At 35.3% G+C, this 22,485-nt stretch overlaps 1 protein-coding gene across 6 annotated transcripts in view; it reads left to right on the top strand.

The window, feature by feature from the left end:
• The first annotated feature begins 1,277 nt into the window (after positions 1-1,277).
• Positions 1,278-22,485, top strand: part of ZNF711 (ZFX family zinc finger ZNF711) — a 28,594-nt gene continuing 7,386 nt past the window's right edge. Inside the window, exons 1-7 of one of the 6 annotated variants that reach the window (XM_086387996.1) lie at positions 1,278-1,628; positions 3,355-3,482; positions 4,316-5,050; positions 11,114-11,656; positions 17,496-17,651; positions 18,581-18,718; positions 21,200-21,334. In XM_086387996.1, the coding sequence (XP_086244122.1) occupies positions 4,972-5,050; positions 11,114-11,656; positions 17,496-17,651; positions 18,581-18,718; positions 21,200-21,334 (1,051 nt within the window). In that variant the 5' untranslated portion in view covers positions 1,278-1,628; positions 3,355-3,482; positions 4,316-4,971. Of the gene's footprint in view, positions 1,629-3,354; positions 3,483-4,066; positions 5,051-11,113; positions 11,657-17,495; positions 17,652-18,580; positions 18,719-21,199; positions 21,335-22,485 lie in introns of those variants that run through there. The other 5 variants (XM_086387994.1, XM_086387993.1, XM_086387991.1 and 2 more) reach the window with 5 other exon arrangements.

The raw sequence follows: 22,485 nt of genomic DNA on the forward strand, positions 1-22,485 counted from the left end.
CTAAAATACTTATTACTTGGCTCTGCAAGTAGACAGTTTGTGTACTCCCCGTCTGCTATAGCCCAGATACTGTGCCAGGGCTTTCATGCTGTGTCTCCTTTACGTTTCTCAAAACCTTTAATTGTATATCAGGTTATAGAGACCTGGAGAAATTATCTAGCTGACCGAGAAAAATAACATGTTTTGTTTGTAAAAATATTCAAACTATTTAGGCAAATGTAGTGTTACCTTCTCTCTCTCTTTTTAAAGGAGCGTATCCTTTCCCGCCTTAAACACTGTTCAGATCAGATCAGATCAGTCGCTCAGTCGTGTCTGACTCTTTGCGATCCCATGAATCGCAGCACGCCAGGCCTCCCTGTCCATCACCAACTCCCGGAGTTCACTCAGACTCACGTCCATCGAGTCAGTGATGCCATCCAGCCATCTCATCCTCTGTCATCCCCTTCTCCTCCTGCCCCCAATCCCTCCCAGCATCAGAGTCTTTTCCAATGAGTCAACTCTTCGCATGAGGTGGCCAAAGTACTAGAGTTTCAGCTTTAGCATCATTCCTACCAAAGATACCCCAGGGCTGATCTCCTTCAGAATGGACTGGTTGGATCTCCTTGCAGTCCATACTCACTCCAAATGCTAAGGTACCAAAGCTAAATTTTCAGAACATAAGGCCCTTTGCAAATGCAATCTTTTAGTCACATCGCATCACTTTTTTGCCCACCCGTTACCACTGAATTTCTCACCGTTCTCCCATTTTGTTCAGACACAAGCTGAAAGTGACACAATCAAGAGATATTTAGTATTCACTTCATTTTGGTCCCTTGTTTACCCTTCCTTTCTATGCTTTTTTTCCCTTTACTTTCTAGATCGAATTGTCTACCACTAGGAAACATAAGAGAAGGAAATGGCAACCCACTCCAGTACTCTTGCCTAGAAAATTCCATGGATGGAAGAGCCTGGTGGGCTACAGTCCATGGGGTCACAAAGAGTCTGACACGACTGAGCGACTTCACGAGGAAATATAAAAAGAATGAAGGAGGGAAACTGCAAAATACATAAGGGTTTCATTTCGGGGAAACATACTTCTTATCACTCAGGTCAACCTAACTGGTCAAATCCTCGAGGGTAGGACTGGTTTTTTTTAAACCTTATTCAACATCTACGAGAGGTTCAGTGGATGGCCATTCGCATATTGATTTCCCCACCTCTCCCTCTTCCTCTCCTTTAGAAACCCTGGAAAACAAAACATCTCCCCACGGAAACACCTCAGGGTCGCGCCAAGATCCAGGCTTGCGCACTGAGACTCGCCCGGCGCTACAGCCTCGACTCGCAAGTCCGCGGGGTCTCCGGGCAGAAACCCAGCGCGGGCTTCTCGATCGATCGCGCGCGCCTGCGCGCTCCCCCCCGCGGCCCCCTACCCTGCAGCAAGGGGAGCGTGACGTAATGCAACCTCAGCAAGTCAGGCGCGGTATAAAACAGGACTAGGCGGCGCGCCTCCCAGACGCAGAGTAGCTTGTGATTGGCTCGAGCTGCGGAACCTCGGAAACCCGAATGTGAGGAGCTGGCTGATCCACAGCTGCCGCCCCCCGCAGAAATCCGGAGCGCGGTCAGAATCCAACTGGCGGCGGCGGCGGCAGGTAAGGAGACTCCTGAGGAGAGAGTACAGGCACTTGGGTCGGCTGCTCTCAGTGTCGCTCGGTTGAGGAGAGGCTCGCACCCAGCGCGTAGTGTAGGGCGACGGGAACAATGGAAGTGGCGTCTAGTCCCTAAGCGTTCCCTCCCCTCGGGTAGACAGTGTTTCTCCTCAGCAGCGGGTGGCTGGGGGAACTGAGAGAATTACTTCTCCTTCAGCTGCCCTGTTTTTCCCCGAGGCCACAGCCCGCGGGGGCTAGAGCCGTCGTGGAGGCCGTCGGTGGTTTAGGGTGACGGGAAAATGGCGGAAAACAAAACGGTGAAGAATGCGGCGGCCCCCTGGCATTTTCTCTCGGCGACACTACCCCCCCCCCCATTCCTCTCAGCTGCACTTCCCCCATCTCGCTCCCGCCCCCGTCCCCGCCAGCAGCGGTTGGTAACCTTGGAAAGCGCGAGGGATAACGGCGTTTGCGAGAGGGTGGCACCGAATCGGGCATTTTAGGGGCTAGGGAGCCGTCAGAGCCTGCGGTGGGGGTGGGGGCCGTGTGCGGCAACTGTCGCCTTTGCTAAAACACCACCATTTTGGTTCCCTGCCGCCGTCTCCCGTGTAGCGGGGCAAAGGGAGCAGGATGGTGAGGGGTTGGGCAGCACAGCGTGGGTAGTATCGGTGGCGACTGCTGCACCAAGTGAGGGAGGAGGGGAAAGGGTATTCTTGTCTCTTCGCTTTCTGCCTTTCCACTGCGAAGGTTCTCATTTGGTTGAAGATCCAGGGAGATGGGTAATGTATGGGAGGGCACGTGTGTGCGTTCTGCTCAGAATGATTGAAACTTGGCGTGGTCGTGGGAAAGGGAGACTGATGCGGGAAGAGGGTTGCGTCCAAAGCTGCAATACTGCTACTTGCCAGGGCTCCTTTGTCTCCTATCTCTGCTTATACTACTTTCACATTCTCTTGTTCTGCCGCCTTAGGATTTTTCTCCTGTCCCTCACCCTATTTACATCATCTAGAAGCTAGGCCCTGAATAATCTGTTCAGAGAAGACGAATGAGAGTAAAATGTGTGCTTGGTGGGGGGGGGGGGTTGTTTGTTTTTTGTTTTGCTTTGATTTTTGTTCTGTGATTTCTGCTCCACATAAACTAAGGGAAAGATGTTTTCTTGAAGAGTATTTGGTGGTTACCTCCATTCAATAAGGATGTGAAATATGCTCTTCAGAATACTGAGAAGCCTGGCTACTGAATCCTAACACACTGCTGTTCTCATACCCCATTCGTTATTGATCTTATTGAAACTTTCTATATGGGGAAAAAGGTGGTCCAGTTTATTTGATATTCTTAAAGTGTGATAATTCCTGTAAGAGTTGCACTGTGTTAAAATTTTTACACTTCATTGAACACTAGTGCAGATTTTTTTCCTATGGATTTGGCAAGAATAAAGCTTGCCCTTGGTTGGTTCTCTTTTACTTTCCAAAATAAAATGTTGCTAGTGATTTTTAAAATATGCTTTAGGAAAGATTTTGGCTTAATCAGACGGTTGGATTCTAAGTGAAGTAACGTTGTAGGTAGTTATTTCTGTTGGAATCCCTTTGGTTGCTTTTTAGGTTAACGGTTTTGAGCATATGAATCCTTCCCAATCTCACCCTGTACATTAAAGTGTAAAGAAAAATTCTCAAGTTGTGTCAGAGATTCAGTTTAAAATGTTTTAAGGTATCTAATTGTGAATGTATTTTTACAATAGGTAAAAAGAACGTTCTTCCAAAGAAAATAACGTAGTTCAGAAGGAAAAATAACAAAAACAAAATGCTGCAGATTTTATTTTACAATATGTAAGAAAATCTACAGTTTCTTCAGGATACTCATATTAAGGTGATTAACAAATTACTTCATGTTTTATTTAATAATTAAGCAAAATTAACTGTTTAAAACATTTTAAAGGCATTTGTAATTGTTCTGTTGGTTATGTGATAAAGCATTTATTCTAATTAAATTTAAAATAGTACACTGTTTTAAATGTTGGAAATAAGTAATTATGGCATTTTAATTTCTCTCTCTGAAGACCCAGGTAGTTTGTGAACTCTCTTGACTTCATTTTGAAGGCAGAAAACAATGTGGTGTTTAAAAAAGATAACAGAAATACAGCTCAGAATGTGCTCACACATAAAGTAATTTTGTTTGAATCATTGTAATATACAGAGATGTCACCTACTGCTGTAGGATTTTGAGATACATGACTCAAATGTTGATAAAGATTACTCTGTGAGACTTTCCTGCCTTCTGTACACCTATAGAACTTTGAGGCAAGGGAAAAAAAAAATCTTAGTGATCTCCTGTACTTAAGAATAGATTAAGCCAAGTCTATTAAACATTTCTAACTAAAAATGAGGAAATGTTCTATAAAATTTACAGATTTTTTGGTTGATTTGCTTAGAAGCTTGTATCTGAGAGTAAAGTATACATATAGTTTTAAGAAATAACATTAAGTAACAGAATCTAATTTTAGGTTCCATACTATCTGTTGATCTTAAATATAGTATAAATCATTTGAAATGAAATAGGTTGAGCCCTTGCTTCCAAAACTAGCATGAGGCTAGTATAGCTTTATTAATTATTAATGAAAAAATTGACAAGTAAAAGCTATTCTGAAAGAAACAATTTGCTAAATGTTTGTATGTGATTGATCTTATCTCTACTACATTTAGGAAGCAGTCATGTTTCATGAGTCCTCAAAACTGTGAGCCAAGAGATTGTAGTAGAGTAAGGCAAGAAGTCCTTACTGGCTCAAAGAACTCCAGGGAAACTGGGATAGAACATTTTTCATTATAAGTAGAACCCCGGGAGCCAGAGGTGAAACACAAGTTTATCTGCAGAGCTACGCTGCAGGGCTGAGCTGGGTCTGGAAGAAATGGATGAGAGCCACTGGATGAAATGCACTAATACTAGACACCTGAGTCCTCTAGTAATGTATAAATACCCCAACTACTGTCTGTTGTCATCTTGTTCTTTTTCTTCCTTTTTAATAACCTATATTTTAACTGGAACCTCAATACTACAATTTTGTTCTTTTGCTTGCGTCTATCACTTCCCTGTGGCTCATCACCCTTTGTGCTTCTTCTCCATTATCTTTGGTTTACTTCCACTGACCCTTCTTTTATTTATGGTTGTCACATAAAGCATAAAACAAGGTTTCTTTTGTTTGTTTGCTTTGTTTTCCTTTGTAATGAGATTTGCACACCTGGTTGAGAGGCACATTTTCAATTGCATTTTTCTCAAAACAATTGACTTTGACCTAAATGCATTTAAACTATTTTAAAAAAACACTTCTTTTACAGAGATTTGTGAATGAACTTTACTAAGTATGGATCCAGGTGGTGGAAGTCTTGGATTGCACACATCAGACTCTAGAATGGCCCATACCATGATTATGCAGGATTTTGGTAAAGCATTTTCTTTGTTGTATTTTTTATTTGTAACTAAATATCAAAACTCTATTGGGGAAGGGGAGAATTACAATGAAAACTTGTTCCTTTGCCAGGAAAATACATTTGTAGGGCTTATTTAAGTAAATCTATGTGTCAATAGTCTAGTTAAAATCATTCTTATAATTTTGTGGGTAGATTGAAGTAAGCAAACTTGGAATATAGTGGTAATACATCATTGGAAATGAAAAACAGTTTATATAAATACTTACAGTAGTTCTCATGTTAGAAAATGTTAAAATATAAAATACATTTTAAGTTGCATTGTTAATAAAGCTGGAAATGGAAGTACTTTCATCATTTCAAAGAAGTTAGATGCTTATATAGTGATAGAGGAATATCTTGCACTAGATGATTAATTGTATTCTGATGCCATATACTTAGAAAGTTCTCACTGATAGCATTACCTTTTTCTTTTCTTGAAAAAAAAAAATCCCTATTTTTGTGACGAGATTTTTCAGTGGCCTCTTAACAGTAGTCATTTTGATGAAAATGATAAGACACCCTTAACAGCAAATAATCTGAATTTGGGCAAGGTCAGTCTGAATGATAGAAGAGAGAGGTATCTGAAGTATAAGTGGCAGTGATAGAGTGGTAAGACTTACACAAAAGATCAAAGTGAGTGTAGAAGAGACAAATGGTAAATTGGGATAAAATGTAAACAGAAGCATGAGATATTGTGGAATGTTAAAGATACAATTAGAAATGGGAGACTACAAAGAGGATACTTTGCTCAATTAAGAAAAGGCTATACTATTTTTAGATAATATGGTTGAATATGTTATTTTGTCTCATGTTGTAAAGCCCACTGTAATGAGACTCAGAACTAGATTCTAGTCTTGGCAGTCTTATTAATTATCTATATAAACTTAGGCAAATTACTTAATTCACTTTTATGAGTGGGTTGGGCTAGATAACATTAAATGTCCTCTCCAAATTTAATATGGTAGGAGTTGTAGTTAATTGATGACACAAAAAGGAATCATGGATTTACTCTGCTTAAAGAGTCAGAAGTGAGTTTTTTGATTATAGATGACCTAGAAGTGATTTTAGGTGGAAAAAGTATGTGAATAAACTCTAGAAGAAGGCAAAAGACTGAGGTGTAAGAGATTTTAAAAAGAATTTTGTGAATACCTTGCAAGAGATAAGTTTTTCAAATTATGGAACACTTGAAATTCAGTATAATAAGTTTATAATAATTTTCAGTATATATTATTTTATATACTGAAATATATATTTCAGTATATGTATATATATTTTAAGTATATATTAAGTATAATCTTAACTTTTTACCTTTTAAAAATAAGGTATTTTTTAAACTTTTTCCTTTGGGGTATAGCCAATTAACAATGTTGTGATAGTTTCAGGGGAACAGCAAAGAGAATCAGCCATACATATACATGTTTCCATTCTCCCCCAAACTCCCCTCCCATCCATGCTGCCAAGTGAGCAGAGTTCCATGTGCTTTACAGTAGGTCCTTGTTGGTTATCCATTTTAAATGCAGCAGTGTGTATATGTCCATTCCAAACTCCTCAACTATGCCTTGCCCCCATCCTTCCCCCCTCAGCAGCCATAAGTTCATTCTCTTAAGTGTGTGAGTCTCTGTGACTGAAGTCAGACAGAGAAGGAGAAATATTATATGACATCTTTTATATCTGGAATCTGAAAATAAATGATGCAAAATAAGATTTTTTATGGAAGAAATACAGTATTTTGTCCATTTTATACAAAATATTACTTACCCTATGGCATCTGATACAGTCCCAGAAATCCCTCCCATCCGCACTCCTGAAGAAGTTGCGCATTAGCAAGCAAAGCTTGATTCCTTTCAAAGATTGGAAAAATGTCTGGTGCTGGTGAATTTTTACTTGGTGTTCCTCTTAGCTTTCTTTGCATTTTTCCTCCTTGCTGTCTTGAGGCTTAATTAATCCCTTATATCTAATACTAAGGTTTCCAAATTCTAAAATTTGATTAGAAATTAGATACATTCTCTTTAAATTTTTGCTAGCTTAAAAACTTAGATATCTACAAACCCAGAAATTAATGATACTTGTGAAACATGAGTGTAGCATACATAGATAGAGCTAGCTAAGTAAACACACTATGTGGTATAGAATCTCTAAATTCTCTGTTTTTGGTTGGTATGAAATGGCTACTATATTGAGTCTGAACTATTAATTTAATTCAGAAATTTATTGGACCAGTTTCTTTTCAAGGATACTTTAAATTTTACAATAGTATGCTTTATGTGATAACTTGTGCATGTCTCAGTATAATAGTTGTCCTTGGAATCTGTGCTGTTGAATCTAATTGTTTAAGATTTTATTGCTAAAAAAAGTCCATACTGCTTTGAGCGTGCGTGTGCATGTGTATTCAGTTGCTTAGTTGTGTCCAACTCTGTGACCTCATGGACTGTAGACCACCAGGCTCCTCTGTCCATGGGACTTACCAAGCAAGAATACTGGAGTAGGTTGCCCTTGCCTTCTTGAGGGAATCTTCCCGACACAGGGATCAAATGTGAATTCATTACTACCGAGCCACCTAGGAAGCCCATATTGCTTTGAGACTTAGTAGCAAAATAGTGGTATGTGGTGGCCCAAGACAAACCCCCAAAATACCAAATATTATGCTTTCTGGTGAAATTCAGCTATTCACATTTAAGCAACTTTAGTAAGAAGGGAAATGCTTGGAATAATGACTTGTTTCTTAACTGTTATCAAGTCATCTAATTGATTTCACACTTTTAAAAGATTTTTTTTTCATATTGTTTATAGTTTGCTACCTAGCGAGATAAAATTTTAATGCCTTTTAATGCTGCTTACTAAATGCCTTGAATTTTAAATAAGTCACTATATGGTAGGTCTTTTTATTCTTTCTCTTTCAATCTATTCCTTTAGTAGTGACTCACTTGATTAGCCCTATAAATTTCTTAAAAATCAGTCTCTAGAGTAAGTAAATTCTGTTTTCCTCATTTAGGCAAGTTAAAAAAGCCAGTCTAGAGTAAAAAAAAAATGCATTCAGTTCCCAGCTTGAACCTTGGGCAAGCTTATTTAATCTCTCTAAACTGTAGTTTGTTTGTGTTTAAAGTGGAGATAATAACACTCCCCTTATTTCATAGTTCTGAGGCTTAAATGAGATATTATATGTAAAATACTGAGTTACTTGGTGCATAATATTCAATAATAAATATAGCTAATGTGTAGCTAAAATAAATAACTTTGTCTAGCAATTCAGTGGAATTTCAAATGAGTTGATAAGAGGAAAGAGCAGAATTTAATGAAAAGCATTTTGGATCATGGTCTGAATTTCTGCCAGTACCCTGTGGGAACTCATCAATTCTTGGTCTAAGATTCTTAAATTATTTAGTTCAGGGTAAACAAGCATGTTTGGATTTTTTTGGTTTATATCTGATTTATTTTAACATGTAAGTTCCTGCTAGAGTAAAAACTAGGTAAACTGAAAAGCACTTATTCCATCTTATTAGAATCCTCCCAAACAGGTTAATCTGAACCCAAGCCAGCACTAGCATTATTCTGTCCTTCCATCCTTCTTTAGTGTCTACCTTTAGGAAACAAACTATTTTCTAGCTGTGTTCTTAAATAAATGGAATTTCCCGCACTTTAAGTCTAATTTATGAAAAAATTTTATACAGTATTAATGTTGTCATTCATATACATAGAATTTCAGTACTGTGAATTTTATAGGCTTAGCATTTAATTTTTCCTTGCTAAAAAACACATTTTCAGTCTGGTTGAATACTAAATTTGAACCCTCACCGTCTCCCTGTCTACAAAAATGACCAGTGGAGTAAAAAGTGAGTAGAAAGTTCTTATTCTATACACACTCCCTTTGTCTACTAATTTTCAAGGTTGAGGCTGTGTCCTTTTGGGTAATGTGGTTTCGGTGAGAATTTGAGAATAGTGAGAAAACTTCAGAAGGGTTGAAAAGTAACTTTGCCTTTTCACCTTATTTTTTAATGTGTTCACTGGTCTCCATCCTAATTTACCAGCAATCTTCCATAATGAATTGGTTAATAGTAGTGAATCATGTAACAAATTGCACTCTTTCAGATTATTACTGTATAGAAAGTGATCATTATGTAGAAAAGGCTTTGTACTGGATTCTTGTAGGTAATTTTCTTATAACTTGGTCCATAAACTATTAATTTGTTTACTGCATCACTTCAGAGGCAGAATGTAACAGAATTACTTGTGAAGGAATTTTACACTCTTATAATATTTACAAGAGGGTAGGAGTTGGCGTTTACCATGCTGCTCAAGATAAATGTTATTTAAAGCTTTATTCCTACAATTTACTAGTTTAGAATTTAATACAATTCAGAGTCTATTTGTGTGTTTTTTTAAAATAAACCAAATATTTATCTAAAATGAGTTTTCTTCTCCCCAAATCAGATGTTAAAAGATGCTTTCCATTTTTAAAATAAAGAAGTCTCTGAACTTCTTTATTTTTAAGTCTCTGAACTTCTTTATTTTAAAGAAGTTCAGAGACTTTCATGTTTATAATACGTATTGTCTAATGTATTAAGCTGTCATATTTTATTAACTCAATTTAACGTATTAGCAACCTTTCATGGTTTTGTGTCCTTTTTAGTTTAACTTTAACTTTTTGAAATGCTAGACTCACAGGAAATAGAAAAACTAGTGTATAGGGTCCTATAAACGCTTTACTCATATGTTTCTGCAATGGTGACATCTTAGTACAATATTAAAAACGGGAAATTAACATTGGTGCATTACTGTTATCTAGACTACAGACCTCATTCAGTTTTCACCACTTGTGTGTGTGTGAGTGTATATGGGTCTGTGCAATTTTGTTCCATATATAAATTTGTATTGGAGAAGGCAATGGCACCCCACTCCAGTACTCTTGCCTGGAAAATCCCATGGACGGAGGAGCCTGGTAGGCTACAGTCCATGGGTTCGCTAAGAGTCGGACCCGACTGAGCGACTTCACTTTCACTTTTCACTTTCATGCATTGGAGAAGGAAATGGCAATCCACTCCAGTGTTCTTGCCTGGAGAATCCCAGGGACGGGGCAGCCTGGTGGGCTACCGTCTATGGGGTCACACAGAGTCGGACACGACTGAAGTGACTTAGCATAGCATAGCATAGATTTGTATAGACACCACCACAGTGAAGATACACAGTGAGCATGTATTTATGATGTCCATCACCGTGTATGTGCTATACCAAAATATTCACATACACCCCCATCCTTGGCAACTGTTATCTATACTCCATCTCTATGCTTTTAGAATTTTGAGAATGTTATATAAATGACTCCATTTATACATTATGCAGTATATTGTATGTTGTAATTGAATTTTTTCACTCAGCACAATTTTCTGGCAGCTGATTCAGGTTGTTAATGTATCAATAGTTTGTCCCTTTTTTGTTGATGAGTAGTATTCCATAGTGAGGATGTGCCAAAGATGGCTTAACCAATCATTTGCATGCTGTAAACATTTGAGTTGTATTTTTCTTTTGCTACTAGAAATAATATCTACTATGCGTTGTTATGGATATTCATTTTTTGTGTGTGTGTAAACATATTTTAGTAACTATGGGAGAAATGCTGCAGAGTGCAATTGTTAGGTTGTATTGGTAAGTACACATGTTTTTTGTAAGAAAGTGCCAAATGATTTTCGAGTGGCTGCTACCATTACATATGAGAGATTCAGTTTCTCTGCATCCTCACCAACCTGTGGTGTTATTTCTTTTTTTTTAGCTGTTCAGTATCTCACTGTGGCTTTTGTGTTTTACTTCAAAATAAAGTATATTATTTTTAAGGTTTTAACTTAGATTTTACTAACATTATTTTCTTTCACTTCCCCCTCAGTTCCTGGTTGGTGGGGGTTTTTACGGCAGTTAATTATCAGTGGTTCTTTAAAATACTAATTTTCCGAGGACTATTTCTAATTTAAAAACTATTTTATGTCATCTGATATATAAATACTTTTAATTAATAAGATTACTTTCTTTGGATAATTTGTATTGTAGTTGCTGGAATGACTGGTACTGCGCATATCGATGGAGACCATATTGTTGTTTCAGTTCCTGAAGCTGTATTAGTTTCTGATGTTGTCACAGATGGTGGGATAACTCTTGATCATGGCCTTGCAGCTGAAGTTGTCCATGGGCCTGATATCATCACTGAGACTGATGTAGTAACAGAAGGTGTAATTGTTCCTGAAGCTGTACTTGAGGCTGATGTTGCTATTGAAGAGGACTTAGAGGAAGATGATGGTGATCACATCTTGACGTCTGAGCTAATTACAGAAACTGTTAGAGTACCTGAGCAGGTTTTTGTGGCTGATCTTGTTACTGGTCCTGATGGACACTTGGAACATGTGGTCCAAGATTGTGTTTCAGGAGTTGACTCTCCCACAATGGTTTCAGAGGAGGTTCTTGTAACTAATTCAGATACAGAAACTGTGATTCAAGCAGCTGGTGGTGTTCCTGGTTCTACAGTTACTATTAAAACTGAAGATGATGATGATGATGATGTCAAGAGCACTTCTGAAGACTACTTAATGATATCTTGTAAGTGACATTTAAGTTCCATAATTACTTGGTAGAAATTTATTTATGTATAACATGAACAGGTTTTCTGGGATGGGAGATGTGTTCAATAAAAGTCATGGGGGTAATCTTTTTGAAAAATAATTTTTTTCAAAGCTGTGTTGTTCAGATGGTTTTTGAATTTGCTCATGTTTTTAAATTACTCTGAAAATTCATACCCACAATGGAGTAAATTAATGCAATTTATTAATATCTTAGAATAAAAGTATGAATTTGGAAGGTTCAAAAAGAACATTAAATGACACAAAATTTTAATGGTAAATATATGTATTTAAAAATGGGTAATTGTATGCAACCACCGCTTTCTCTTTAATTTGACAGATAGTGGAGTTGGCATTTCAGTTTTGCTTAGGAATTTAAGCATAACATGTTAAGAAATGTGTAATTAGTTTTTCTAATTAAATACTTGAAAAGTAAATAATCAACTCAGATTGTATTCTACAGTTCTGCCTGTGTTTATTTTCTGTTGTCTGTTTATGTGTGTGTATAGTCTATGCAAAATACTTAAAACAAATTTATATCAGCCTGACTTTATGATGTTCTTAAGACATTCTACCTGAATGAAGAAGATAGAAGTATCTTGTTCTCATTTCAAGTGGTAGGTTTGCCTGAATAGCAGCAATAATAGAAATCTTATGATAAGTTATTGGTGGAGCTTGAGGAAGAAGTGGATCTATTCCTTATAAAATTTGAAAGCATCATGCTAGAAGGAGTAAAGATTAGATGACGATTTCACTTTTCAAGGGAGGATTTTTGTTCTTTTCTTTTTTTAAATAAAAAATGGTTGATTGAGAAGTGAATTAACAGGTAGAATATGTGTATGTATATATAAAATGATTGTATGTTATGTATGTGTATCAGTGAATTTAAAACTAAAAGCAAATTATATTTAATTTGTAAATATGATTCTGAAGTCTGATGTGTTAACTTTTTTCCTCTATAAGCACTTCAAAGTGAATATTTATATTGTTTTGAAGCGAATAATTTAAGCCACTAAAAGACTGTGCAAATGTTATTATTCTTTTTCAATTGATGTGGATTACTAAAGCAGCTCCATATTTACATCTTAACCTGACATTTTTTTTTTTAAAAAAGCAAAACTGTGATTATGGTTTTCTAAAACGGTGTGGCAAAAGTCGAAAGTCTTTCTGTACCAAAACAAATTCAGTATGCCTTTAAAAGGATACTTGTCAAATTAAACTCTTTGGTATTAAAGTGGTCTAAAATTTAGACGTTATATGTATTGTGAATAGTCATATCTCAACATATCTTCTGTGATTTGTTTCTGCAAAAGTTTAACTTTCTAGACTATTTTAATTTAAAATATTTATCTTTATGTTACCATATGTGTCAAGTGCAAAAGACTTCTGTCCTTCTAGTCTAATAGACTGATAACTATAAGGAACATTGTGTTACTCAAATAATACTGGAACTGCTGTGGGGTCATTTTAGGGGAATTCAGACTGGAGATTAATTACCTCCTTAATCATTAGTAAAGAAACTAACAATTTTTAAATAAATACCTTTTAAACATAAATAATTTTTATTGTAGAAAATAGGATATACAAAAATGAAATGTTTTATATCGTTTATTTTCTCACCACCCAGATCACTGTATCTTACCATTTTCATTTATTTTATTTTACTCTAGTTTGATTTAGTCTGTCCTTTTTTTTGTTCATCTCTTAATCTTTAATTCATGTTTTTACCTCTTGGGTTTTGTTGACCATTAAATCTTCAGAAGTTGAAGAATAAATTGTCTTGAGAGGCCTCAATGTTAATTTTAAAAGTTCTCTGGCTTTTTTCCAAGATATCTTCAACTACTCTAAGAAATAAAATTGAGAACTTAAAACAGACTTTTATCTTGTTCCTGAATCCCTATAAGGAAATCTCATCAGCAGCTGGGTTTTAGTGGTAGAGAGTTTGTCTTCTCTCAGTCTCTGAGGTACATCTTAAGTTTTTTCCACTTTCAGACCAAATGTCACAATTTCTTTATCTTAACAGATAGTTAGGCTATTCCACTTGTGCTAAGTAACTTGGAAATTAATATAGGATAACTGTATCTGTCTAAAGTTGTCCCAGGTGTTTTCTTTAAAAATACCTAACACCCATAAGACACTTGTGGGTGATGATTTCCTTTATGAAAAACTTCATTGGAGAAAGGAGAGTCCTTTAAATAATCAACCAATATAATGCATTCAAAGTTGTTTTTTATCTATAAAATCAGTTTTTATTTCTTTCAGGAAAATAGTTTTGTGTAAAGAAAAATATATTGGTATGGTCATTATGGGAGATATCATGAAACCTCACCAATTTCAGGGATAAAAGGGAAAAGTTAATACCTTTGCATTTTTTAATATAACAACTTTATTGAGATATTCACATGCCATACAATTCACTCATTTGAGATGTTCATCAGTGATTTTTCATATATTCACAGAATTAATTGTATCACCATAATCAATTTTAGAATTTTTTCTTACCCCAAAAAGAAATCCTCATGCCCTTGAGCAGTCACTCCCCTAGTCCACTCACCCTTCAGGCAACCACTAATCCAGTTTCTGTCTCTATAGATTTGTTGTTTTCAACATTTTATGTAAATGTAATGGTATAATATATGGCCTTTTGTGTGTGACTCCTTTTACTTAGTATAATGCTTTCAAAGATCATCCATGTTGTACCATGGGTCAGTCCTTCATTCCTATATATTGATGACTATATCCATATATTTCATTATATGGATATATATTTTATCAGTTCATTGGTTAATAGACGTTTGGGTTGTTTCCACTTTTGTGCTGTTGTGAATAATGCTGCCCTGAACATTCATGTACAAGATTTTGTGCACATAGATTTTAGATCTCTTCGATATATACACATAGGAGTAGAACACCTTTGTAATTTAATTATTATTCATTTTTGTTTGTTTCATCATTGTGTAATAAAGTGAAGTCACTCAGTCGTGTCCGACTCTTTGCGACCCCATGGACTGTAGCCTACCAGGCTTCTCAGTCTGTGGGATTTTCCAGGCAAGAGTACTGGAGTGGGTTGCCATTGCCTTCTGGATCCATTATACATTGCCTTATCCCATTCCTGTGGTACATCAGTATATAGTTGACCCTTTAACAACACAGGTCTGAACTGTGTGGGTCCACTAATACAAGGATTCTTTTCAATAAATATATACTATAGTATTACATAATTTGAGGTTGATTGAGTCAGCAAATGTAGAACTACAGATATGGAGGGCCAACTCTAAAGGTATATATAATTTTCAACTGTGTATAGCTTCAGTGCCCCTAAGCCCTGCATTGTTCAAGAGTCAGCTGTACTCTATACTGATAATATCATATTCACCATATTAATTTTTTGGTAGATGTAACAAGAAAGGGGTGCATTAAAAAGCCTACTTAGTTTTTTAAAGGAATATTATATCATACATTTTACTAAAATGAAATTTTAATCAAATTGTACCAATGGTCTATAGAAGAATGTTGAATGATACCACAGTTTATGGGGACTGGTAAATAATGCACCTTACTATTTTAATGTTATATTTAGCACCAGTAGAATTCTGTGTTGTGTAAAATATTACCCACTTATTACTAGCTGGGATGACATGTAGACTGAGAAACAACACTGTGGGACTTGAATGTTGTAAACCTTATAACAAACAAAAAGGTTAAGCTTGAATTTTAGGTATTTTGAGTATTATCTGTATTAAGAAAAGACTTAGAATCTATCTCTAAAGCCTGTTGATTGCCTGTTAAGTCTTTGTTAACTTTGTACTTTCTGTAATGAAGAATATAGAATAAATCTTGAAGTTGGTAGTTTATCTCTAAAACTAAAACTGTACACTAACATATCTAATAACTTTATCATCTTCTATGAACATAAAATACAGAACAAGTTTACTCAGTACATTTCAAAATTGTTCATTCTGAGGAATCTAAGTAGAAAATAAGGTACACATTAAACTGTGGACATTAAGGAAAGGTATGAATGGAATCAGAATAGCAACAGTAATTTCAATATTTAAAGTGAAATTATGGTACAGATCTATTGAGAAGTGACCAGACAAATGTCTTATTTCATTTCATGAGCTTTAATTTTGTGAATTACAGTTTTAATTCAGTTGATTGTAGGAGGAACTGTGGTCACTTTAAACCACTAAAGTGTATAAAATAGTATTTATCACATGAGACTATTTTTTTCATTAATTTACTGTAAATTATTCCAACCTAAGAAATTCATATTTTGGACACTTTTAAAATTTTTAATATTCTATGTTTTTATTTCTAAGAATGAGAAAGTACTTTTTTTTCTGAAGACTTATTACTTGACTCTTGTAATTTTTTTTAAAGATCTCATTGTTTTATTCAACGTATTTTAAAAGAGAGATTGTTAAACCAATATCAGATTCTTCATCTTTTTTCTTTCATTTTAACCTGCCCCATTGTCAAAAAAAAAAAATGTTTACCAAAAAAGTGGTAATAGAATTAGGGTCTATGATGAAATGAAAATTTTTTTTTCTATTTATTTTGATAATTTAGGTGCTCTCTTTCATAGACAGTAAACTATCTGAATTCTTAAATATTATGGAATCATTTATATTTAGTCACAAAGTTAAAGTAGCTTTACATTGTAGGAAGAATTTCTGAAATGTGTTGTTTTTCACCATTGTGAAAGACCAAAAGAATATTTTTGAATTTGCGCATATCGAGTTTGAAACTGAGGTAAAGGCTAGACTTTGACCCATATAGATCTTAACTGAAATACATATTTTTAAGAGTACTGAGTTAAAAACTTTTAAATGTCACTGTTTTCAGTAGTTCTGGAATTGTTTAGATGTAGTCAGGACTTCATGATTTTTTATTTCGTATGTGATACTATGATACATATAATAGGGAGGAGCAGATTATCAACTTAGATTACATTTCAGTTTTTATAGGGACAGAACAAACATTGAAATGAAAAAATGGTAGGCATATGACGTTAATATTTTGGGGAATGTATTGTTTAATATTTATGTCCAAAGAACAAACTCTGTAAATATAGTATATTCATTGCATTGTTTGTGCACAATATTTACTTGAAACTAAACACTATTCTTAAAAAATCAAAAATTTTAAGTATACTTTAAGTGTAAGTAATTATTGTTGATTTTATGATGATTTTGAAGCAAAGCATACAATGGTTAAGTATAGAAGAATGCACAGTTTCTGATTTGAAGTTGTCTTCCATTGACTCAACAGGAGTTAAAAGTATTTACTAAGGTTTTATTTTTATGATTTCTAAAAAGCCCTTTTTATAAGATAATTCAGGTGTTTTCTCTTTTTTAGATACTAGATTTCATATGCTAATTGGTTTAGACATGCTGCTACTTAATTTGGAAACTTGTTTATGTCAGCTTATTTTATGAGTACTATATATTTTATGTTCTAATTTTTGGTATTAATTTTGCTGTTAGGATTTAGCTTAAAATGTTGAACATGATGGAAGATTATTTAATTTTTTCACAAATCATTTTAATTAAAGCTGAAATACAAGAGTATTACATATATATAAATTGAAATCTGTGACTAGATTTTTATATGATTATGATCATGTAGTGTATCTGTCTTGAATTCTTTTTTCATAAACTATACCACTTTTAATGGTTGCATAATAGGTTATTAATTGAATACAGTGGGTAAGTTGTTAACACATTATTTCACATTGCACTAATATTAATGCTTAACACCCACTAAATGTCACTGGTACTTTTTGGCTGAAATAGTTTCCTCTTTATATTTTACAGTAGATGATGTTGGGGAAAAATTAGAGCATATGGGGAACACACCATTAAAAATCAGCAGTGATGGTTCACAAGAAGATGTTAAAGAAGATGGATTTGGTTCAGAAGTAATAAAAGTGTATATATTTAAGGCCGAGGCTGAAGATGATGTTGAAATAGGTATAAATACTAAATTTATTGCTATAATGGTTAGGAATTAGAACTTTTCTTTTCTGGAAACTATTCTAATACTGCCTTCAACGTGCAACTTTTTAATAGGTTTCTTTGGGGGTGGAATATTTTAAAATTATATATATGTAATATATATATATATAATTTTAAAATATTCCATTTAAAATATCCATTCTATAAATATTCTATTTATAGACAATTATATATATATATATAATTGTCTATAAATATGGTACAGAACAAATCATTCTTAGATTCTTCCAAACATGTAGAAGATTCCAGTTGAGATTTCAAAACATGAGTGGAGGGAGTTTGGTTTAGAATAGGAAATTGTGAGTATTTAAGAGTAGTCTAGAGGCAGGCTGCTTGGATTTTAATCCTAGTTCTACCATTTAAGTGACCTTTGGTGAATTACTTAACCTCCTTCTATGTCAGTTTCCCCATCCATAAAATGGTCATAATGGTAGTAACTACCTTATAATAATATTATTGCGAGGATTAAATGGATAAATACATGTGAAAGACAAAGTGCTTTGCACATATGTTGTTGTTTCTTAGTAATGACTGATAATTTAAAGTGAAATTTATATAATTTCTTGACAGTTAGAATATATAGGGGGGAGTATTTTTCTAAAGGAAAATAATATATCTTCCTTATTATAATATAAAGTGTGCTCAGTCATGTCTGACTCTTTGTGACCCCAGGGACTATAGCCCACCAGGCTCCTCTGTCCGTGGGATTTTCTAGGCAAGAATACTTGAGTAGGTTGCCATTGCCTTCTCTAGGGGATCTTCCAAATCCAGGGATCGAACCTGGGTCTCCTACATTGGCAGGCAGATTCTTTACCACTAGAGCCACCTGGGAGGAAATTATTCCATGATGCTTACTGATTTTGATACATGTTTTAACTTTTAAGGTGGAACAGAAATTGTCACAGAGAGTGAGTACACCAATGGACATTCTGTAGCTGGAGTGCTTGACCAGAGCCGAATGCAGCGGGAGAAGATGGTTTACATGGCAGTTAAAGATTCTTCTCAAGAAGAAGATGATATCAGTAAGAAAAAAATGGCACTGTAGTGACTCATCCATAGACATCATGCATTCTTTTCTAAAAAAACCAATCTCAGATTTAAGCACTACATAGTAGCAAATATCAATAAAATAAGTCTGACCCTTTGCTATAATTAAGAGGGAAGGGTCCTTTTGACTATTCACGCATATGTGTATTGTTCAAGTGAGCAAACATATTGTGTCTCAGATACTTGGGATACAGAGATCAGCAACATATGGTTCCTGACTTTACTAGAGCTCAAAAATACGTAGGTAATTACTGAGAATCTACTTTGTGTGTATTGCATATGTTGCATATATTATCTCATTTAATTCTTATAACTTATTTCTGAGGTAGGTGGTATTATCCCTGTTTAATGGAACCAGAAGATGCTCAAGGAAGTTAAGCAATTGCCTACAGTCAACTAATATTAAATGAGGAACGTAGGATTTAAATTCATGTCTGCCTAACTCTGCTGCCAGTGTTCTTTGCACATGGCAGTGAGCACTGCTGACCGCTTTCTGAGTTTAGCAGTGGAAGGGCTAACTGGTTGTTTCCTTCTGCTATTGAGGCATTGGCTGAGTAAGTAGTCTTCCAAGTCAAGCCACCAGGATTTTTACTTATTATGCTGTTGATTATCTCCAAGTAGTTGCTGCTTAAGGTTTCTTGGAGCTGAGTACCACACAGGGTGAAAAAAGCTCCTGACATTCCCTTTCCTACCATAGTCCACATTTCCTTATAAAGACATTTTACTTTCTTCCTACTTTCTCCTCACCTCAGTATAGGAATGCAGCCCTTTCCTAAGGCTTTTTCTGTCTTCTTGCCATGCTGAAACAAAAACTACTTGGTAGGCTGCAGTCCATGGGGTCGCTAAGAGTCGGACACAACTGAGCAACTTCACTTTCACTTTCCACTTTGATGCATTGGAGAAGGAAATGGCAACCCACTCCATTGTTCTTGCCTGGAGAATCCCATAGACGGAGAAGCCTGGTAGGCTGCAGTCCATGGGGTCTCACAGAGTTGGACAAAACTGAAGCAACTCAGTAGTAGTAGTAGTAGTAGTAGTAGTAGTAGAGCAAAAGCCTCCCCTTGAGTGCATTACCTTGACAATACTTAGCTTTACCTATACTGCACTATGATTCCCACTGCTCAAATTTCCTTCTCTAGAATTCATAGGGAACTGAATTCCAATCCCAAACACGAATAATATACCACAGCTGAAAATGTCAAAAAACAAGTGAGTCTAGAGGACTTTATTAGAAAAAGAATTTCTACTTTATCTCTAAATTCTTTACTTCTTTTTTACTCATTGGTCAGTAAGAAGGGGCATACTGGAAGATGGGAGACTGAAGCTTAAGTTAGCTGATGCCAGAATTCCATGGGGATGTGCAAAATTTAGACTAGTGTCTCTTTCTGGTTAATTGAAAGAAAGGAAACCTAGGAGAGGGATACTTTTCTCCCATATTTTTTCCACATTTTTCAAATAAGTAGAAAATACCACTGTGTGAATTAAAGGAAAAGCATGAATTCAAGCCAGTTTTCTGTTTAACAGATTAAATCTAAGTGGATTATTTCACATAAAATAAACATATTGACCCTCTAGGTTTAAATTCTTTTATACTAACTATATTTTTAAAATGTCTAACTTAATGTTTTTGTCTTCAGTAAGGTCTGTGAAAATCCTGCCTCTTAATGGGTGTCCACATAGCCTTGAGCATCAGCATTTTATATTATAACTATGTATATGCTGCTGCTAATTCACTTCAGTCGTGTCCGACTCTGTGCGACCCCAGAGACGGCAGCCCACCAGGCTCCCCCGTCCCTTGGATTCTCCAGGCAAGAACACTGGAGTAGGTTGCCATTTCCTTCTCCAATGCATTAAAGTGAAAAGTGAAAGTGAAGTCGCTCAGTCGTGTCTGACTCTTAGCGACCCCATGGACTGCAGCCTACTAGGCTCCTCCATCCATGGGATTTTCCAGGCAGGAGTACTGGAGTGGGGTGAACTATGTATATATATAGTTTTAATTTCTTTAATTTTTAATTCTTCAGTTACTAGTATTTTTGACAATTTTTTCATTGCATGTACAGTACTGCATTTAAGTTACAATATGTAGGATAGCATGGACCACTTTCTCATAATTGATTCTATGGGAAATGCTTCTGAGTTCCAAAGAATTATCAACCAGAATTATGGAATACAGTTCTTCTTATAAATTTGTAATGCCCAATGGACTGTAAAATCAGCCAGTATATTTTAAGCACACATGTTTTATATAAATTGAAAGTCATTTTCATAGGATTAGGTTCTAAGAGGAAGATAAGAATTTTGATGATTTATTGTCTCCTGGTGGCAATAGCCTCCCAAATGCCTAATATAATTTTTAAATTTACCAAATTGAAATCTTAAAAGATAATTATTTGGAAATTTTTACCCATTTAGTAAATATTTGGGGTTATAAGCAAGCAATTATTTCTAAAATTTAGGTTGTGCTGAAATAGCAGATGAAGTGTACATGGAAGTCATTGTAGGGGAAGAGGAAGGAATTTTCCCTGAGACTCAACTTAAGGACTTCGATGTTAATAAAACAATTGTTCCTATTGTCTGGGCTGTGGTATATGGTCGGACACTGTCATTTTTTTTTAACCTGATAAGTACATAACATATATTTGATTAGCCTTTAGGTCATTATACATGCTATGCTAATGCCCCCCATGAGTTGGCTAATACTATAAAATGTTTTGCTGTGGACTGATTCATCTCAAGTTACTTCCATGATTTTTATACCACATATCTTGTGTTATTTAAAATGAACTTTGCTTAATGTAATTTTTTCAGTAGGGTTTATTTTATATCCTACCTGTATAAGTGAGAAGCTTCAAAGTTTAATTTTTCTTAAATAGGAATGTCCTTTGAAAATTGGTCCCTCCTCTTTTGTACTAACACCACAAATAATAAGATATTGGGGTTTGAAAAGGAACAGAAATCCAGGTGTGCTCTTCTAGGAAGTATATGATGAAAGGTAAATTAATCAAGTTATTTTTTCCCTTTCTATTTGATCTCATTCCTACTTAATTTTTAGGATGGCCCAGATATATTCTTTATTTTGAAAAATTTTGTTGTTCAAATGCATTAATTTATCTTGATTTTTTCACAGTTTCATTCATTCAGCAGTCATTTGTTGAGCATCTTCAATTTTGAGGGTATTCTGCAGAAATATCTACTCTTTTATTTAAATTAAATATAATTTAATTATAAATCAAGGAGTCGTGTTTTCATTTGCATAGTAAGAACAGCTCCCATTTCCAATCTTTTAATTTACTTTTTATTTGGAGGAAAATTGTTATACAATATTGTGTTGGTTTCTGCCATACAACAAAGCAAATCAGTCATAATTATACATATATCACCTCCCTCTTCTCCCTCCCATCCCCCCACCCCACTCCTCTAAGTAATCACAGAGTACTAGGGTTGGTTCCCTGTGTTATATAGCAACTTCTCACCAGCTATCTCGTTTACACATGGCAGTATATATATGTCGAGGCTACTTTCTCTGTTCATCCCACTCTTTCCTTCTCCCACTGTGTCCACAAGTCCATTTTCTAGTCCATGTCTCCATTCCTTCCCTGTTAATAGGTTTATCAATACCATTTTTCTAGATTCCATATATATGTATGAATATACTGTATTTATTTTTCTCTTTCTGACTTACTTCACTCTGTGTAACAGGCTCTAGGTTCATCCACCTCACTAGAACTGACTCAAATTCATT

Source organism: Bos grunniens, chromosome X, assembly GCF_055505025.1.
Source record: "Bos grunniens cultivar Pamir isolate PY7600 chromosome X, Bosgru_T2T1.0, whole genome shotgun sequence".
Taxonomy (NCBI): Eukaryota; Metazoa; Chordata; class Mammalia; order Artiodactyla; family Bovidae; genus Bos; species Bos grunniens.